Source organism: Taudactylus pleione, unplaced genomic scaffold, assembly GCF_031769625.1.
Source record: "Taudactylus pleione unplaced genomic scaffold, aTauple2 ptg000906l, whole genome shotgun sequence".
NCBI classification, from domain to species: domain Eukaryota; kingdom Metazoa; phylum Chordata; class Amphibia; order Anura; family Myobatrachidae; genus Taudactylus; species Taudactylus pleione.
Genome location: NW_028285307.1, coordinates 1360907 through 1383694, shown reverse-complemented (window position 1 = coordinate 1383694; position 22788 = coordinate 1360907). Strand labels below are relative to the sequence as shown.

General features: G+C 35.8%; 1 protein-coding gene across 1 annotated transcript; it reads left to right on the top strand.

Annotated features, from left to right (window-relative positions):
* Positions 1 to 8203: 8203 nt before the first annotated feature.
* On the top strand, positions 8204 to 19157 carry LOC148473853 (peptidylaminoacyl-L/D-isomerase-like). Its single transcript, XM_088459345.1, has 4 exons — positions 8204 to 8207; positions 10941 to 12158; positions 16816 to 16888; positions 19148 to 19157. The coding sequence occupies exons 1-4, from the start codon at positions 8204 to 8206 to the stop codon at positions 19155 to 19157; spliced, it is 1305 nt and encodes a 434-aa protein (XP_088315471.1).
* The last annotated feature ends 3631 nt before the right edge of the window (positions 19158 to 22788 follow it).

Here is a 22788-nt window from a genome sequence, read left to right as displayed (position 1 = left end):
CCCTATGCTGAAGGTAAGCCAGGCAGCAGGCAGGGACAGCCGCATGGGTGAGGGTGTGTTTAGGTGCTCCAAGAATATTCTGAGAGTTAGGCACCCCCACAGGAGGGTTATGGTTAGGCTAGGGGATTGTGGGGTTCAGTTTAGGCGCTTGCTGGGTTTAGGGTTAGGCACTAGGGGGGAGGTTAGGGTTAGGCACCCCTAATGGAGGGTTAAGGTTATGGTGGAGAGGTTTAGGTATAGCTAGTTTACTTACTTATTGTGATCTTCACTGTTGCCGCTCTTCTAGCATCAGGATTTGAACTGCCAGACATAGGTCTGGAAGTCACTCAAACCGATCCCTATTGACCCAAGTCTAAACTTTCAAAGTGTGTGCCTCCTTTATGTCTTGTGATAACCAGATTATATTTAACAGTATGCAAAATTGTATATTGTTCACAGCTAGATAGCTTCTAAAGCCCATATCTCCCCATTTTGTGTAGAATAACAAAACTTGGTCCTCATTTAGTATAGGCTATCCAGTTTAAAAATAGTGAATCTTGTTGGAATACAATATTTTGCCTACACTTAGTAAGAATTTCAATTAAGATAGCAAAAATTTGAAAAAATAAAAAATGCATTTTTTTTCAAGTGAAGAAGTAAACAAATTTCCAAGCTCATCTTGTGTAAAGAAGTACACACTTGTTCCATCTCCTCTCACAAAAAAGTTTTCAGACATACATAGAAACCTGCTTCTTGCTATTTTAAAAAGATGAATAATTGGTAAAAGAAGAACAAAACAATATTTCTATGTTTTATTTAGAAGATGGAAAATAATATATTTTGGGCTATTTTGGATACATTTTATTTGACATGTTAAAATAGGCAAATAGGCTAATGGTATTTCTAGAAAATACAAATAGCTCTAAATAGGCAAACAATAATTTGTGTTTGTACTGCATAAAAAAATCAGTAATATTGATGTTGAAATATGATGCATGCATACTCAAAAAGACATTTGCACAAGGCTAAAAAAATCCTCACCTGCTATAGGGTTAAGGCAAAATATATTTAGTGGCTGAATGAAATTTTCTTTAAAGCATAGTTTACAGTTTTCTTTAAGGAATAAGATATACTAAAATAACTAATTTTAGTTTTTATTATTGTTTCACATAGGAGGATTTCCAGGTACAGGAGTAATAACAGGTATGATTTATAAAGGGGTTGTTGAGCAGCTCTTATAAAAATCTTAATTTGATGATCACAGGTAATATTACCCCACGTTACAGAAAATTTAACTTTTCCATATATTGAGGAATGGCCTATGTGTTCTATTACTCCCATAATGACTACTGTAAATATGTACACACTCATATTTGAAAGCTGGTAGACCCACTTTCAAATAATAATGCCTACTAAAGTATATTTCCTGGTTTTCAACAATGTGACTTATCACCCACTTATTGACCGGTATGCAGTTAGGAAGCCGAAGGTCGAAATGCTGACTGCCAGCTTTCCAACTGTGCAATCCCGACAGAAAACTAATGATAAGCATTGAAATCCTGATGCCTATTATTATCCCTATGCCGGGACCCCGATACCCGGCATACCAATCAAGGGTAACCAAAGGCAGCTGGCATGGACAACCGCGGGGGTGAGGGTGTGTTTTGGTGCTCCAAGGGGATTCTGAGGGTTAGGCATCCCCACATGTGGTTTAGAGTTACGCTAGGAGAAGGATGATTAGGTTTTGGCTGTGATGATTGTGGGGTTCAATTTAGGCACTTACAGGGTTTACCGTTAGGCACTAGAGGGAAGGTTTGGGTTAGGCACCCCTAAGGGAGGGTTAAGGTTATGTGGGAGAGGGTTAGATATAGTTAGTTTAGTTACCTATTGGGATCTTCATTGCTGTTGCTCTTTTGGCATCAGGATATGAACTGCTGGACATATGTCCGGCAGTCATTCATACTTATCCCTATTGACCCAAGTCTCAACTTTCAAAGTGTGTGCCTCCTTTATGTCTGGTGATAACCAGATCATGTTTAACAGTATGCAAAATTGTATATTGTTCAGAGCTACTTTCTAAAGCCCATATCTCCCCATTTTGTGAAAAATAACAACACTTGGCCCTCATTTAGTATAGGATATCCAGTTTAAAAATAGTAAGTCTTGTTGGAATTTTATATTTTGCCTACACATAGTAAACATTTCAATTAAGATAGCAAAAATTTTAAAAAATAATAAATGCATTTTTTTTCAAGTGAAGAATTCTTTGTCAAACCCTTCACATAGAAACCTGCTTTTTGCTATTTTAAAAAGATGAATACTTGGTAAAACAAGATCAAAAAATATTTCTATGTTTTATTTATAATATGGAAATTAATACTTTTTGGGCCATTTCAGTTATATTTTATGTGACGTTTTAGAATCGGCAAAGGCTAATGGTATTTCTAGAAAATACAAATTATTCTAAAATAGTAAACAATAATTTATGTTTGTACTGTTTAAAAAAATCAGTAATATTGATGTTGAAATGTTATGCATGCACATACTAAAATACAGGAACAGGAGTAATAACAGGTATGATTTATAAAGGGGTTGGTGTACAGCTCTTATACAAATCTAAATTTATCTTTGAACTATATTTTACTGTTGTCTTTAAAGAGTAAAACATAATAAATTAAATTAAATGAAATTTTTATTTTTGTGTAAATTAGGAGAATTTCCAGGAATAGGAGCAATAACAGGTATGATTTATAAAGAAGTAGGTGAGCATTACTTTTAAAAATCCAATTTTTTTTGACATTTTTCATTATCACTTAAAAGTATGATTTCTACATTGGTAAATTGAATTAAAATATATGATTCTAATATATTTTTAAAAAATATTCAAGGTTAATGTATAATGACTACAAGTAGTATAGCACAGATGGTGTAATGGTTAGCATTACTACCACACAACACAGAGATAATGGGTTTGATTCCCTCTATGGCCCTGTGTGGAGTTTGTATTTTCTCCCTGTGCGCTGCAGAATATGTGTGCACTAATAAAATAACTGTTAATAATAAAATACTGTACATAATTTTTGTTTCAATAGTTCATAGAGGAAAGGAAAAAGATTTCTGTTAAGTAAATATACAATTTAAAAAAAATACATTTATTAAAGTTAAATGTTTTGTGACTGATATAAACAAAGCATGTGATCAAATAATGGATTCAAGAAAAGGTTTGTTTTAATAAATGTTATAAAATTGCACATTGCAAAAATAATACCTGTTCTACAACTTTCTGCTAAAAGATATATTAAAATGTAGCAAATTATCCCCTTCACTGTGGAGGACCATTGGGACTCATCCTCACATATGCATTCACAGTGCGGATAACAAACTCAACTTGTCCTCCACAGTATTGAGTATAGCACCCCCAAAACAGAAATTACCCTGTCCACCGACATTTCCAATCGACCATTTTTCTCTGCCCTACTTTCACCAGCATTAATTGTGAAAGTGCTGCAGGTATGCCGATAGCATTGTTTAAAGAAAGAATGAAAATGGTAGGAGTAGTGACTTTAGGTCCAGCAAGATCTCTTCCAATATACAATGTAGACAGGTAAGGTTGCCTTCATTTTAACAGGGGTAGTCCCCACTTTAAATGCAGTGCTTACATCTTAGTTAATTTCTGGTAATCACACTGATTACCAGACATTAATGCTCATGGACTATAGAAAAATAATTTAGTTCATGGATGAGGAAAGCTCTCTCCCAACCTGGCTACAAAAATTCAGAGCCATCCATTATAAGAGATTTTTTCTTTTCTTGTACATTTTGCTTTACCACTTAAGACATATTGCCTGGTGATAATTTGTGATCACCAGGCAATATTACCCCACTCTACAGAAAATATATTTTTCCATGAATTTGGGGAAAGGCCTATGTGTTCTTTCACCCCATAATTACAGCTTTAACTATGTTTGCTCCCATATTTGAAAGCAGGGAGTCCCTACTTTCAAATAATATGGCCTATTAGTAGCTATACCTTAATCTTCATATATGACCATAAGACAATATTACTGTGCAGCATGAAAAATAGGTAATTTTAATATATTTGTGGGAAGGTACTTTGTGTCCTATCATGCCCATTATTTTACTTCTAAAGGTGGGGGTATACACATGTCAACGAAGTAAGTTCCCTCTTTATAATAATGCAGCAGCTTAGCAGATTTAGTATAAGGTTTGACTTTGATCACCAGACAAAACCAGAGCACTGAATAATAAAAAATGTTTCCATAAGTTGTGAAGGACACAGTGTGCCCTATCTCCCACATATTGGTTCACATGAAAGGTAAATTATTAGCAAAACAAAAACCACAAAGTATTTCTATAAGTATATCTTATAAGATGGAAAAAAAAAATCACTTTTTTGGCCATTTTGGATACATTTTATTTGACATGGTAGAATAGGCAAACATACTAATATTATAGATTGAAAATACAAATTGTTCTGAACAAGTAAGGAATATTTTCTGTTGGTACTGCATAAATAAAATAGGTAATAATGATGTTGGAATGTGACGCATGCAAACAAAAATGTGGCCTTAGCAGAGGGCTAATTGGTTTAAGGCAAAAATTGTTTCGTGGCTGAATGAGTTTCTCTTTGAAATATATAATACTGCTGTCTTTAAATAGTAACAAATACTAAAATAAACTAATTAAAATTTTTATTATTGTGTAAAATAGGAGGATTTCCAGGAACAGGAGTAATAACAGGTATGATTTATAAAGAAGTAGGTGAGCATTTCTTATAAAAATCTAAATATATTAGTACATTTTCATTATCACTTAAAAGTATGATTTCTAAGGTGGTAAACTGAATTAAGATATATGATTCTAATGTTATATTTGTTAAACATATTTAAGGTTTATATACATTATATTTATTACAAGTACTGTACTTATTTTTCTTTAATAGTTTACATCAGGGGTCTCCAACCTTTAAGTCAGTGTGGGTCACATTAAAAAATTAAACAATGTCTGAGAGCCACTAGCTATACTGTGGTATTTAGACTCTTCCCCTCTTCACACAATTAAGTTCCATAACTGCCCCCTCCTACAATTTTAATTAGGTCCCAGAACATCCCCCCTCCTCCCACAATTATAATTATGCCCCATAATTGCCTCTCCCCCTCCATTTATTATGTCAGATAGTTGCCCCCAGTTTCAAACAATTATGTCCTATAATTGCCCCTCTCTGCATTGCCCCCAGTATTGCCCCTTATACAGTGCCCCCAGTAGTGTTCCCCCCTATGCATCGGCCACAGTAGTGCTCCCCATTATGCAGTGCCCCAGTAGTGATCCCCATTATGTAGTGTGCCCAGTAGTATTTCCCATTATGTAGTGCCCCTTACATATACACAGACAATAACAAAAAAAACAATACTTACCTGAATTCCCTCTCCCCTCTCCTGTACCCACAATTGTTTGCTCCTCTGTCCTCCAGGCTTGATCGGCACTATGGGAAAGACATCATGATGTATCTTCCCTTCACCCACTTTGGGAGCTGGAAGGCAGAGTTCATGAGTGAGCTCTGGCCATGTGTGCAGCAGCCAATGAGAGTCTGTCTGACTCTCATTGGCTGCTAAAACAAACACACCACTGCCAGGTAGTAAGAGTGTACTATCCAGTGCCGGCAGCAGTGTGTTTGTAGACCGCACTCACTGTGGTCCTATCTACACTAACTGAAATGGACCTGGACTGTGCCACTGGAGAGAGGGTGACATTAGGATGTTTCTGTGCACACCATTAGTGGGCCACGGGGAACAGCTCCATGGGCCATGGGTTGAAGACCCTTGGGTTACATAGTAAATGAAAAAGTTTACTCTTAAGGAAATATATAATTTAAATCTATTAAATCTATTAAAGATAAATGTTTGGTGACTGATTTAAATTTAACATGTGATCAAATAGTGAATTCAATAAAAGATAAGTTTTAATCAATATTATAAATGCACATTGCATTTCTAAAACTGTTCCACAACATTATATTAAAATAAAAATTTAAATTAAGTAAATTAACCCCTTTGCTGTGGATGACCAGTGGGACTCATCCTCACATAATGTATGCATTCACAGTACAGAGGTCAAGCTTAACTCATCTTTCAGAGTGGTTGGTACAGTATAGCAACCCCCAAAAGAGAATTACTTGGTTCACCAAATGGTCCAATTGATAATTTCTGTATGCCCTTCATTCAAAAGCATTACAATTTGTAAGTGCTGCCAAGCATTCAGGCATACCAAGAGCATTGTTTAAAAAAAAGAATGAAAGTGGTGAGAGAAATGACTTTAGGGCCCCCTATATCTCATCCAATCTGTAATGTAGAAATGTGGAAATACTTTCATTTGAATAAGGGTAGTGCCCTCTTTAAATGTTGTGCCCACATAAAAGTCAATTTCTGGTATTCACACTGATCACCAGACATTAACCATAGAAAAATAATGTATTTCATGGATGAGGAAAAATATTATATATTAAATATTATATATTAAATATTAAAGACATATATTAAGTCTTGTTGAACTAATATATTCTTCCTACACAAAGTATGCTTTTTTTCAAGTGCAGATTTCTTTGTCAAACCCTAGACCTAGAAACCTTTTGTTTTTGCTGTTTTGGAAAGGTGAATTATTTACAAAACTGGAACCACAAAGTATTTCTATAAGTATATCTTATAAGATGGAAAAAAAATCACTATTTTGGCCATTTTGGATACATTTTATTTGACATGGTAGAATAGGAAAACATACTAGTATCATTTATTGAAAATACATAAGTTGTTCTGAACAAGTAAGGAATATTTTCTGTTGGTACTGCATTAAAAAAATCAGTAATATTGATGTTTAAATGTGATGCATGCAAACAACAAAGTGGCCTTAGCAAAGGGCTAATTGGTTTAAGGCAAATATTGTTTAGTGGCTGAATAAGTTTGTCTTGGAAATATATTATACTGCTGTCTTTAAAGATTAATAAATACTAAAATAAACTAATTAAAATTTTTATTATTTTATAAAATAGGAGGATTTCCAGGAACAGGAGTAATAACAGGTATGATTTATAAAGGAATAGGTGAGCATCTCTTATAAAAATCAAAATATATTAGTACATTGTACATATGTACACATTTCTTCATGACCTTGCCTCCACAATCACCTGACCTAAATCCAATTCAGCAAGTTTGGGATGAGTTGGACTGCAGAGTGAAGGAAAAGCAGCCAAAAAATGCTCAGCACCTCTGGGAAATCCTTCAAGACTGTTGGAAAACCATTCCAGGAGACTACCTCATTAAGCTGAATGACAGAATGCCAAGAGTGTGCAAAACTGTCATCCAAGCAAAAGTGGGCTACTTTGAGGAATCTAAAATATACAACTTATTTTGATTTATTTAACACTTTTTTGTTTACAACATAATTCCATATGTGTTATTTTATAGTTTTGATGTCTTCAGTATTAATCTACTATGTTGAAAGTAATTTAAAAAAACAAAAACCATTGAATGAGAAGGTGTGTCCCAAACTTTTGACTGGTACTGTATATATATATATATATATATATATATATATATATATATATACCAGAAACCATTGAATGAGAAATTGCATTGGAATAGTTTTAAACAGATGTTCTTGACCTAATTCAATCTTAAAATAGACCGACAATTTTGGAGCAGTTTTTGGAAACAAATTGTCAGTTAAGTGGTTAAAGAAATCCAGCAAACCTCAAACATATCAACTGTGTAACATCAGTCTCTAAATCCTTTAAATGTGTTAATTGGAATACATGCTCTCTTGCAATAAACTAACCTGCATCCATGACCTCTTCATCTATTACAACCTCAATCTTCTAATAATAGCAGAAACATGGCTCACACAAAAAGACACTGTCTTTCCTGCAGCCTTTTCTCACAGTGGTCTCCACTCTGCCCACACCCTGAGATCTGGAGGTAGACAAGGTGGAGGGATTGGATTGCTCCTCTCTCCACATAGCACTTTCGGAATCCTGCCTAATGTCCCATCAATCACATTCACTTATATTGAGGTACATGCAATCAGGATTTGCAACCATTTTTCTCTGCATATTGCAATGATCTATTGTGTCCATGGAACAAATAAATATTTCCTTGAGCATTTATCTGCCTGGTCCATTCCTTTCCTCTCCTGTGACTTCTCCAATGTAGTCATGGGTAATTTAACAATTTCCATTGACAATCCATATTCCTCCTGTGCCTACAAACTACTCTAACAGTCTCTCTTGGCCTCTCCCAATAAATTTACCCCACTACTCATTAGGGTGACCACTTCCTTGATTTAGTATTTTCTAAACTATGCTCAGTTTTTAATCTCTGTGACAGTCAATTTCTTCCCTCTGATCATCACTTTATCATGTGCAATCTCTCTTCTATTACTTTAAACTAACTGCTGAAAAATTATTTCATGCTGCCTCATACTTGCAAAAATATCAGATTTAATAATTATTAACAACTCTCCAACTCTCCCTAATTTTTACATCTACTGTCCTGAAATAGTATTAACACATTTTATCAAAATGCTACCAACAGCCCTTGATTAAATGGCAACAATTGAACTTTATACTAAACATCTACCTTGAGATCAGCCCTGGCACACTAAAGAAATGTGAGATCTGCAGAAACTCTCACAAAAAGCAGAATATCATTTGTGTAAATCCCATACTTCGCATTGCTTCCTCACATATAATGTTCTTTATCACTATAGAATTGTAAAAAATAGAATTTAAGACATTGAAATCCTTTTTCATCCCTCCCACACCATACCCACTTACTTTCACCTGCACCCAAAATCTTGCTTCCTAATTTAAGAAAATAAATATAATCTTCTACCACAGTGAGATGCTCAATTCCTTTCAATTCCTTCCTGTAACACCATAGCACCTTCTCTTTATTTAATCCCACAATTGAAGATGAAATGTTTTCTCCCTTCTTATTTCCCTATTTTAGTACCTCTACTCTTGATCTTATACCCTCGCAAATCTGTCAATTCCTGTCTCCTCAACTTTTCCTAACCTTAACTGGCCTACCCTCATCTCACATGCTTTCTTTCTTCACAAAACTTACACTATCATTTTCAGTCAGGCTTTTGTCCTAAAATACTTCACTGAGACTGAACTTGTCAATGTGGTAAATGATTTAAACACTGCAAAATCAATCAAATTACATATATACAGATAATACCCAACTTTACTTACCCTCTTCAACTCTTTCATCATTTGTGTTGGCTTGTGTCACTCACTGTCTTTCTGCTATTTCATCTTGGATGTCTTCTCACCACCCCAAACTTAATGTCTCAGAAACAGAGCTAATAATCTAATAAAATTCCCAATAGTCAACAAATGTTACTTTTCTGATATCTAAATCTCTGTTAAATTTAGCCTTACTCCTCAAGCTTGCTGCCTAGATGTCATCCTTGATTCTGAACTGTCCTTTGCTTTCCACATTCAATCTGATTGCAAATCCTGTTACATACTTCTAAAAACTATTTTCAGAATACACACATATCTCATAGAAGACACTGCAAAACATTTTTTTATGCATTCATTATCTACTGCATTGACTATTGCAATAGTCTCCTTACTGGTAATCCACCTAAACAAACTTTCAACCCAACAATATATATTGAATGCATCAGCTAGAATGATTTTCCTTGCAAATTGTTCTGATGATACTGCACCACTTTGTCATTCCTTACATTGGCTGCCAGTACAGTATCTTATCTATTGCAACATATAATACATTTGCTAATACTACACCAATGTACATCTCTTCTCTTATCTCAGAATATCTCTCAGCTTGACCCCTTCACTCAAGATCTGAAACTCTCACCCACACACCCATTACTTGCTCCCATTCATGGTTACAGCATTTCTTTTGAGCTGCACCCACTCTGTGGAATTTCCTACCTCACACAATATAACTTTTTTCTAGTTTCCAAACCTTTATGCATTCCCTGTAACATTTTTTTTCAATTAGCTTATCATATTTCAGAACCACTCACATAACCTCAACAGACTATTCTATCCAATTAACTTCTCTTTATAAAAGTCCACACATAACTTTAAATATGTTCTCTTCCTACACTCACACAACCCACTTACCCAAGGCTAACCTTGCTGTGTAACTGAATCATACAGCTCACTAAGAACCTCTGCATTCTGTCTGAATCATTGCTATATGTGTGTCTTATCCTCATGGATCAAATTTCTATTTCCCTATAGATTGTATGCTTAAAGCAGGGTACTCTTAACTCTTTGTACAGTTGTTACTACTCAGTCTTGTCTTATTAGTGGCTAATAACATAACAATAACATACTAATGACTAAAATATATTTTGACTCATTGGTGAACATATACAAGAGTAGAAGTAAAATAAATGCAGTAAAATGTGCCCCATATCAGGAAAATACTACAATGTTTAACAAAGCTGGCAATAAGTTTGGAGACAGAATTGTATTGACATTTTTAGTAATGATGGAGATTTTTACCACATGTTACTACAACATTTTACAACATTTTACCATATTAGAAGATTTATGTTCACCTGTGAAACTTAGCAAATACAATAATGCTACAATCATAGGAGATGATTTAATTGTGTAAAATGTGTCAATGTTAAATAATGTTTGATGATTAATTCCCAGAAATGTTTTAACTCTAAAGAATGAAAATTTTCAACCACTAATTGTGGTTCATACGCTTAATGATGATTTTTCTTTTAAGTGAAAATATTTTGTCAGTTAATATATATGAACTGATAAAAATCTAAAGTTTTTTTATTACACATACCAAATTATAATTGTCCTTTTTTGGGTCAATTTGAACCATGGCATATGTTAGCGAGGTGAATATTTATATGTAAAATGTAAATATGATTTTCATTTGCAGGCTTTAAAGACCAAGTTACTTCTCTTGGAAGAAAGTTTATCACAGCATTTCTACAGAATCAGATCTCTACTGAGCTTCCACAACGAGAAGTTCTAGTGACTGGCACCTCACCTAATACAACTGTCTCTATTATTATTAACAAATATAATTTTAGTAAAGTTGTGAAGATTGGGAAAGGGGAAACTGTAAGAATTCCAATTATAATATCTAAAGAACTGAAAGGAACAGTAACATGTCCTCATCCTATGGTGATTACCGCTGATGCCGATGTCACTGTGATGTCTCGTAATTATAGAAACAATAGTGGTGATGTGAGTTTAATTTACCCTTTACATCAGATTGGATATGAATATTATATAATTACCCCTCAGAAGGGACCAGAAAATCAATACAAAGAATTCCTTGTGGTTTCATTTGAAAATCGAACAAATGTTGACATCTATCTAAAGGGCTCTGTAAATTTTAATGGGAAGAAGTACTTAAAGGGTGACAAGATGACAATTAAGCTTAAGCCATTCCAAGCTATCCAAATTCAGAGTAAAGATGATCTCTCAGGCACTAAAGTGAATTCTAGTCAACCTATTGCTGTCATAGCTGGACACACATGTGCTGCAAATAACCTTGGGTGTTCCCATGTCTATGAGCAGCTTAGACCTGTTGGAAGTTGGGGAACTTCATTCTTTATCCCAGGATTGTCTTTCCAGACTAAGTATGATATTGTGCTTGTTATGGCTTTTCAAAAAACATCCATTGAGTACCAGTCTGGTGAAAAAAAAGTGGTGAAACAGGTAGAAGCTGGAGAATTGATACAGATTAATGTTTCTCAGTCTTCACCACTGTCCATACAAAGCAGGAGTGTAATTCAAGTTATGGTCTATGGTACTGGTGGGACACATTTTGGTTCATTCCTAAGTAACATACCCAGCACTTTTTCATTTGGCCTTGCATATAACCTCATTGGACAGGAGAAGTTTGATACTAATTTGGCTGTTTTTATAACAAATACATCAAGTATTTATGGTATTACTTTTGATGAGAACACTCCAAAAGACCTTGAATGGAAAAAATTTCCTGGATCTGAATACTCCTGGGCAGAATATAACTATGGCAGTGGCATCAGCTCTCATATGGTACAACACTTTACACAACCTTTTGGACTACTCAGCATTGGATACTCAATGAACATGGCCTACGGATCCATTGCACCCTGTATTAAAGGTAAATAAAATTAATTTTGCTGTTTTAATTCAAACACAATGTAGTTAGTTTAGTTCAGGGGTGGATCTGTGGCTTAACTATGATTAATATACTGTACATGATAATAATATTTATTTTCTAGGAGTTTTAAATCTATGGTAAAAAATTTATTTGATTTCATCTAACTATTCCATTAAATTTACCATTACAAAAATACTCTCTTTCCAAATGCACATGTCATTGCATGTAACATTAAGGAGAATTCAAATTTCAGTTAAAGCATATAAACATACCAATGGTATAAAATTCTAGTTTAAATAATTATATAATTTATATATTCAAAATAATATTGTGGTGTGACTAACACAGATCAGAAATGTACAAGTTTGATTCTCATTTGATCAAAACCACAAAGTTGAACACTGCCACAATGTTTCAGTTTTATGTATCATCAATATGATTAAAAATAACTGAATTATAGAGAAAAAAGAAATAGAAATGAAATTGCTAGATGTATAGTGGCTGCATAAGGTTCTCTTTGAAGTACTTTTAACTGGTTTCATTAAGAAATGACAATTTCTAAAACAAATTACAGTAAATTGCTGTTCTTTATTATTGCATAAACTTGAATGACTGGCAAACAACTTCAGAGATCATATATATATATATATATATATATATATATATATATATATATATATGGAATAGATTTTTCCTTGTAGCACTTCAAACTGTTTTTATTAAAAAGAGAAAGTTTTCTAAAACTAATTGATGTTTAAATTATTGTATAAAATAGGAGGATTGGCCAGGAATGGGATGATAACAGTTACACTTCAGGAAGGAATAGGTGAGCATCTATATTATAAAATCAATCAATAGTTTGAAATGTTTGGCATCATTTCAAAATATGTTGTCTAAGTTGGTAACTGACAGCAAATATATCACTTTTATTTTGCATATTTTAAAGAAATTTGAGGTGAAGTTGCTGGTTTGCTTTAGTTAACATTACAGTAAGTTTTTTGTTATTTCACTGGGCATTTTAAACTCTTAAAATAAGCCTACATTTTGAAGCATTCATACAGCTCAGAGAGTACATTGCTTGCATGTCACAGTACATCAGGGCTGAAAATAGGATTTTTGTCACCTGGGGCAATACAGTAATTTGGCACCCAAACCTACCCTGGTGACTCCAGTATGAGGGAGATGGGACAGAAACTAGCCAACTGCCAGAGAGTAGGAGCACCTTTTGGCTTGAACAGGATTAGTATGGGACTGGGGGCAGTTGGAGGTCAGGATTGAGCAGTGAGGGGGGGGGCATCAGGGAGTGGAGGGTGAATGGGGTGAGGGGAGAATGGAGATAATGGCTGAAGCAGGTATAGACTTTACCACCCCTCAGCCACCTCCTTCATACATCCCCCCCATACTATATGTAGATATTTTATTGAGCACTAGCATAGTTCTGATACTGAAAGATATGTTTACTAAAGTGCAGGTTTTTAGAAATACAGTTGTTGCCAATAGCAACCAATCAGATTCTACTTATCATTTATCTAGCACCTTCTAGAACATAATAGCTAGAATCTGATTGGTTGCTATGGGCAACAATTCCACACCTAAACCCCAGAGTGCTCAATGACTGCATGGCAATACTAAATGTAGCTCCTATATAGGGAGCTAACATAGCTCTGACATGGTGTGTTGAATGATTGCATGACCATTTGTAATCAAACCTTGATACAGAAAACAAGTTTTAAAATAAATGAAGTTCTGATACAAAGTTCTGGCATGAAAGCCATCTCTGTTACCTAGCGGGGGGCATTGCTACATCACAAAACAATGATTGCAATCCAGCAACTGTAAACACTAACCTCTGTAAATATTAGAAGCTAAAGAAGGCTCTGATTGCTACAGAGTCCAACGTTCCCAGTGATGCAGTATGTGGGTGATGTCATGACATCACTGCGATGTGAGAAGCCTGCATGCCTGCTGGATCCAGTTGGATCTAGAGATGGACCTCAGAAGACTGGCAAATAAATAGTTGCTGGGCTACTGATATCAAATCATGTGATGTGATGGCAATGTTATGGTTCTTGCATGGTTATGTAAGACCTCTAGAGCAAATGAGAGGATCTTTTACCACAAACAGCCACCCATTTTTACCTTAGTTATTGATATTCACACCAGTACTTAGGTGGCCATCTGGATTTAAGCCTCCATGTAAGGTTGTGACCTAGGACAGTCCATTACTTACCTAAGTTCTGGCTTCCCCTGACCTCCCAAGTGGTCAGAAGTCATGTGTAGTGGCAAGTTCCATGCTGAGGATTATTCCTGGGGTCTGCTAGGACATCCATGTGTTGCTCCATGATTTGGTTCCTGTGGTTACCATCATGGATGTAGCTATTACAGTATACATCACCTGCTAGCATGGTTTGCTGTCAGCTGACACTATCAGCCAACGGATTTCTACCTAAGATTATTTAGCTTTGGCTCTGGGCAACAGAAAGCTGTCTGAACAACTTTGCTACTTCCAGAGATTACTTGCTATTGCTGCATTCCAGGTTCCACATTCTTTTTTACTAGTGCAATATTTCTAGTGTCATTCACCAGTGTGTGTATTCAGTACATCATTCAAGTACTTTCACCTAGTGTCATTACCCTATACCAGTCCAGTGTGTGAATCGCCAGCATGTGTACTCAGTGTGGCATCCATGTATTGACTCCTAGTACCATTCTCCTGTACCAGTCCTATGTCTGGATCACTAGCATGTGTACTCAGTATGACATCTGAGTACTGACTCCTAGTGCCATTCTCCTGTACCAGTCCTGCCCCTGGATGTACTTGGTATGGCATTTGAGTACTGATTCCTAGAGCCAGTCTCCTATTCTCTTCCTGAACTTTCCTTGTGTTTGTGTTCTTCCGTTTCCCACATGTACCAGATACCTGACCAAAGGGCCGCAAATCTGCTTGCTGGGTGCAGCTTAAACCCAAATCCCAATTGGAGAGGTCACTGGTGAACACCTTTCAGCAGGTTAGACTCTGCACCTTTGGTCAGGTCAAGCAAACATTCGGTATTTGTGGATGAGGAAGACATATATCCAGGGCCCCATGCCTCTGTTTCTTTCCCCAACCTAAGACCTCGACTTCTAATCCATTAGTGGGAGATCAAATTTGACACTCCAGCAGTAGAGACTTACACAACAGACAAGAGACCACAGGACTGCTGACTGGGAACAAAGCAGATCTGAGAAGTGGCAGTCCTCCCACTACTAGGACTAGCTGAAGTGAGGCTGCAGGCAGATGGTACTTGCACATGAGTAGTGGACAAGGTACACAAGCAGTGGCAAATTATGTATGTATCAGGTACATATTGGAACTAAGGTGCAGCTGAGTCACCATGGATGAAGCAGCTAGATAATTCAAGCTGTGGAGCAGGAGTGACCTGGACTGTGGTACTTCAGGGTTTACAGACTATGATAAGGCAGACAAGATATCCAATGCAGCTAAGCCAAAGGCTGTGGAGTGGCTTGATCATTGGTCTGGAATGACTAGACTGCAGCTTGCAGAATGACTGGACTGAAGACAATAATGCAACTAGGACTGATGATAATGATAACTGGCAGACACATGATGATGCAGCTTTATCTGCAGGCTGCAGCAACTGGTCCTAGGATGATGATGCGACCTATGCTGTGGACTGAGGTACAACAGGAATGCACTATAATGTAGCAGGATCTTTGGCTGCAATAACAGACTTAGGTTCTAGGTCAGGCCTTAAGAGCCAAAGTGTGACAAGAACAACACAGTGTTGCCTTGAGGGTTGATGTGTGACAAGAACAACATGATGCAACCTTGAGTGCCGAGGTGACAAGAACACCACAGTGTGGCCTTGAGAGCTAAAGTGTGGCCTTGAGAGCCGATGTGCAACAAACCTCCAACTGAGGTATGGCCAAAAGATGTTCACAGGAACAGCTCAGAACACAGGCTGGAGGCAGCATGGGTGAAAACACTGCTGGCTTGAAGTGGCTAAACACTGTTTGATGTGGCTTAGACTAGGCTGTGGTATGGACATGCAACGGGCTGTGGAGAGGTAAGCCATGGCTGCAGAAGTCGCTGCTCCAAGAGGTACCAACAGCAAGGACATGAGTAGGTTAAACAACAGCAGCAACTTCTAAATCTGGACAACACATTCAGGAACATAATGCAGTAACTGCAGAAGAAGGTGGGACCAGCTAAAACTCAAGCTTTTGAGCACAGGGACAAACACATACTCTGGAAGTTAGACAATATCACTGGCAGGAAATGTAGGGCTGGCTGTAATTTATTAGACACAGGAACCAATCAGTGCAATCCCTGCAGAAAACCTCCATAATCACAGGATAGTATGCAGCTGAGCTTTGCACACAAACTGTCAGGCAGGAATGCAGCAATGAGCTGCATACAGACAAAGACAGAGTTCCAGCTGCCTGCAACAGCGAGAACTGTAATCAAGGCATGTGCACAGCATCTTTTTTCCTGCTGCACACCCATTGCTACAGACAGCCATTGGATGGGCATCAGAAAGCTGCATCTGATGGTTGGCAACCATCAAATTTCCAGTATTTGATGGAAAAGGTACTTCCATCGAATCAGAAACATTGATAGTTTAACCATAATCTTCTGATGTCCATCCCTCATTAGATCTAGAAAGTGAGAAAGGCAGCAACAGTAGGAGCCCTGATACCATGGAGCCAGTGGTGCCCAGCTTGGTAAGGTAAGTACTGCTTAGGGGTGGTGTGGGGCCCACTGGGGCTGTTCTGCACTGGGATGGGGCACAAGTCCTGGTAGCACTGCAAAATGGGCACAACTACAGGGGCACTACTACAGGCAGGCACTGAATAATGGGCACTACTACAGAAAACACTGCATATGGGGCACAACTACAGTGGACACTGCAAAATGGGCACTACTATAGGAAGCACAGCAGAAGGGGCACAGCTACAGGGGGCACTGCATAATGGGCACTGCTATAGGAAGAACTGCATAAGGGGCACACTACAGGGGGCACTGCATAAGGGGTATTACTAAAGGAGCAAATGCATAAGGGGCACTACTTCAGGGGGCTCTGCATAATGGACACTAACCTGATACACACAGAGTTTACAGGTTATAACCCATGTTCCCAATAATCTGGTTCTATACTGACATAGAAACTGTGCAACCTGTCTTTAGTTGAGGTGACAGACTGGCAGGAGGGTTGGTGTGGTAGACCTGTCAGGGTAAGATGTATTGGGCATTAATGTGTGGCATAATGTGTAAGGGCCATTACTGAGGGGCACAATGTGTTATAAGGGGTATTACTTAGTGTGGAATAATCTGTTAGAAAGGGCATTACTGTGTGGAATAATGTGTTATAAGGGGCATTATTATATGGCATAATGTGTAAGGGGCATTACTGTGTGGCATAATGTGTTATGCAGGGCATTACTGTGTGGAATAATGTGCTATACGGGGCATTACTGTGTGGTAAGGGGCATTATGGTGTACCATAATGTGTTGCAAGGGGCATTACGTTCTGGCATACTGTGTTATAGGGGCATTACTGTGTGGCAAAATGCATTATAGGTGCATTATGGTGTGGCATAATATTTTATAAGGGGCATTACTTAGTGTGGAATAATGTGTATATACATTACTGTATCACAAAATCACACACCTTTCTCAGCAGTGTGTGCAGAAAAACTTCTTTTTTTTTGGCTGGGGCACCAGAAACTTTATTGGCAGGGGGGAGCAAACTTTATAGTTAAGCCAATGATGGTCCACATGTTAGGAATCAATAATAAAGAATGTAATTGTTAAAACAGGGCTCTGATACAGAATGCTGTGGGACCATATAAGTTAAAATCAGAGACTAACCACTGTCTTCTATATATCCAATTACATTTCTTGTGTATATTATGAGTATAAATGCAATTTCCATAGAATGATCATTGAACTATGTTACCAAGCTTTGACACATAGCACTAATATATAAGGATATCTCTGCTACAGAACTCTATGGGGCGACAGCAGTGAAGCTCAGATGTAGAACATTTCCCTACTTATGCTTAAATATAAGTGTGTTATCAGGTGCATACATTCAAGATGCCAGTTGATCGCAGGACCATCTATAATTTAAGCCTGATACAGAAAATTATTATAAGAACACAGCTCTGATACAGAGAGCTGTATGACTGTATGATCATAAATGTAGCTCTTATATACAGAAGAGCACTATCATACGAACATACTCTGCTACAGAACATTGTATGACAGTATGGATTATCAAATTTGAACATAGAACATATTATTAGAAGACAGCTCTGATGGCATGATCAGAGTATATTTAGCTTTATTACAGAGCATTAACACACAAATATATCTCTAACACAGAGTGCTGCATTATACTGTTTATATTTATGCTTCTAAATAGAATGCTATTATAATAGATCTGATACTGATGGCTATATAATCACACTAAAAGTAGCTCTGACACAGTGCTCATAATATATTTATGTGGATGCTCAGACAAAATTATTAATGAACCAGTTCAAACATTGCCCTACATGTATATGAATAACGAACATAGGTGAACCAAGTGGATTTGGGAGCTGTGGAACAATTTTCATTTGTAACCATATTGTATAAGGGAGGTTTATGAACCAGACTCCCACAGGTTCATTAATGCACATTATATAATGATTGTCACACACAATCTTATGATGACAAAAAAATACAAAAATAAATAAATATTTTTTTATGTAAACAACTACTATTTATATAATACATAATATCTAAAGTTATGCAACAGTGTATTGATACAGTGAAGCATCAAGATACATAACTGAGACATAAAAGTATTCACACACAGATTTAATTATTTGTACATCATAAACCATTTTTGACGACAAGGAGCATTTATTTTAATATATTTGAACAATATTCTTCTCTTTCCACTTTCATATTTATAATTTATATTTTGCTTTGCTTGTAGGATTAAATAATACCTATCCTGTGTGATATCATTATGGTTATTAATATTGATGTGGATTTTATTGACATTAAAGGTTATTTACTTTTCCTTTTAATCTACTGTATTAAAAAAACAGTATATTTTAATAAATTAGTGTATATACACCCTTGAATAGCCTTCTTTTTTGGTATGGCATATAACCCAAAAAACAGCCCCATACCATTATCCCTATTCCACCAAAATTCACAGGTGGCACAATGAAATCAGCCAGGTAACATTCTCCCGGCATCTGCCAAACCCAGACTCACCTATCTGACTGCCAAACAGAGAAATGTGATTCATCACTCCACAAAATAGATTTCCACTGCTCCACAGTCACAATGTCAGTGTGCTTTACACCACTCCATCCGACGCATTGCATTGGACTTGGTGATGTGAGACTTGAATTGAGCTGCTCGGCCATGGAAACTCATTACACTAAGCTCCTGCTGCACAGATTTTGTGCTTACATTAATGCCAGTGGAAGTTTGGAATTCATTAGCTATGGAATCAGCATAGCATTGGCAAATTTATGCACCATGCACCTTAGCAGTCATTGACCCTGCTCTGTGATTTTACGTGGTCTTCTGCTTCGTGGCTGAGTTGCTGTTGTACCTACATTTTATTGTCTATATTATAAAATGATCTATTAACTTGGCCAGGTTTTGATATTTAGCATATGTTGTTTTTTTAAAATTATGAATTATTAAAGATTAAAGTTAAAATTGTAAGCAATATTTTAAAAATATGACAGGTGAATTTCCATCAAATACTTGTAATTTTAAATTTCAATTTAATTTTAAATCTATTAAATTTAATAAAGTTAGAATGTTTGGAGACTTATGTAAATAAAGCATGTGATCAAGTAGAGGATTCAATAGAAGCTATCTATTAAGCAATATCCTGCAACTGCACACTGCTATAGTAAAAACTGTTCCACAACATTCTGCTAAAAGAGTAAATTAAATGTTGTACTGTAATTAATCCCTTCACTATGGAGGACCAGTGGGACTCATCCCCACATTTGCACTCACAGTGTGGAGGATCAACTCAAATTGTCCTCCAAAGAATTGAGTATAGCACCCCTAAAAGAGAACTTAACTTGTCCGCTACCAGTCTAAACAACCATTTTGGCTGCACTGCTTTTACCAGCATTAATATTTGTAACACCTCCAATCATGTATATCAGCCAACAGCATGGTTTAGAAAAAAAAAAAAATGTAAGGGATGACTTTAAGTTTCTTTAAATCTCTGGAACCCTTTAATGTAAATACTGTATATACAGTAAGGGATACATTTACTAAAGTGAGAGTTTTTAGAAGAGAGTTTTAAAATTGATGTTGCCCATAGCAACCAGTCAGATTCTACTTAACATTTAACTAGCACCTTCTAGAAGATAATAGCTAGAATCTGATTGGTTGCTATGGGCAACACCCTTTTCTAAACTCTCTTCTAAAAACTCTAACTTTAGTAAATTTACCCCTAAGTGTACTGTCATATAAATGAGGGTAGTCCCCTCTAAAATGCTAGGCCCTTATAAAAGCTGTTTTCTGGTAATCTCACTGATCACCAGACATTAACCCCTATACACTATAGAAATTTATTTTTCCATATATTGAGGAATTGCCTATTGTGTCTGTCACCACCATAATGACAGCTATAATCATGTGGGCACCAATATTTGAAAGCAGAGAAACATCAATTTCAAATTGTGTGGCCTACTATTAGCTACTACCTAGTAATCATATGTGATCAACAGACAATTTTACTGTGCAGAATAGATAATAGATGTATTCCATGTATTGTTGGAGGGCACTATGTATCCTATCATGCCCATTAGTTTACCTGTAAATGTGTAGTTACACACATATTTAAAAAGGCAATATTACATTTTATACAGCTTGAGAGGATCTGAAACCCACATCTCCCCAACCTGTGTCAAATAACAAAAAAGGCTCTTGTTTAGTATGATAGGATATCTAGTTTAAAAAGTTGTAAGCCTTGTTAGATTACAATATTCTTCCTACACATAGTAAGCATTTAAATCGAGATAGCAAAAATTCCCCAAAAAAATAAATATGCATTTTTTTTAAGTGAAGATTTTTTTGTCAATCCCTACACATAGAAACCTGCTTTTTGCTATTTTGGAAAGGTGAATTATTGGAAAAACAGGCAACAAAAAATATTTCTATGTGTTATTTAGAAGATGAGAAAAAAAACTTTTTTGTCCATTTTGGATACATTTTATTTTACATTTTAGAATAGGCAAAAAGACATGGTATTTCTTGAAAATACAAATTGTTCTAAAAGAGCAAACAATTATTTGTGTTTGTACTGCATATAAAAATAAGTAATTATGATGTTTAAATGTGATGCATGGACACAAAAAAAGAACTTAGTACAGGGTTAATAAAATTTTCTCCTGCTATAGGGTTGAGGCAAAAATTGTTTAATGGCTGAATTAAATTCTCTTTAAAGCTTATTTTAATGTTATCTTTAGAGAGTAATAGATACTAAAATGAAGGATTTTCAGTAACAGGAGTAATATCATGTATGATTTAAAAAGGGGTAGGTGAGCAGCTCCTATAAAAATCTAATTTTGAAATAGATATTACTGTTGTATTTAAAGAGTAAAATATAATAAAATAACTAATTGAAGTATTTATTATTGTGTCAAATAGTAGTATTGCCAGAAACAGGTAAATTAACACGTATGTTTTACAAAGGAATAGGTGAGAATCTCTTATAAAAATATATTTTTTTGCATTTTTATAAAATGTATGAGTTCTACATTGGTAGATGTAATTAAAATATATGATTCTAATATATTGCTTAAAGATATTTAAGGTTAATGTATATTGAATAAAAGTAATATAGCACCAAAAATGGTTAACATACTGCATCAATGGGTTTGATTTCCATGATGGCCCTAACTGTTTGCCATTTTTATATTCTCCCAGTGCTTGCGTGGGTTTCATCCAGGTATTTTAGTTTCCTCCCTCATTCCATATATATACTCCCAACAAAAAATTAATCCGAGTATGTATAGGAATGCATGTAACATGTGGTAGTTAATATGGATTGTAAGCTTCACCAGGGCAGGAAATTATGTGAATGGACAAATATTCTCTGAAAACACTGCAGAATATGAGTGCGCTATATAAATAACTGTTAATAATAAAGTACTGTACATAAGTTTTCTTTAATAATTTATATAGGACAGGAGGAAGTTTACTGTTAAGTAAATATACATTTTAAAATGATTAAATGTGTAAAAGATAAATATTTGGTGACTCATGTAAATAAAGCATATGATCAAATTGTGGATTCAATAAAAAATTTTGTTTTAGTCAATATTATAAAATTGCACATTTCAATACTAAAATTGTTCCACAAAATTCAGCTGAAAAAGAAATTTAAATGTTATAAAACAACCCCTTCACTGAAGGACCAGTGAGACTCATGATGATATATGCATTCAGAATCACAGTGATGGGTATAGCACTCCAAAAACAATAATTACCCTGTCCACCAAATGGTTTAAGCAACAATTTTGTCTGCCCTTTTTTCAGCAGCATTAATATCAGTATTTCCTCCATGCATGCATGCGAGCCAACTGCATT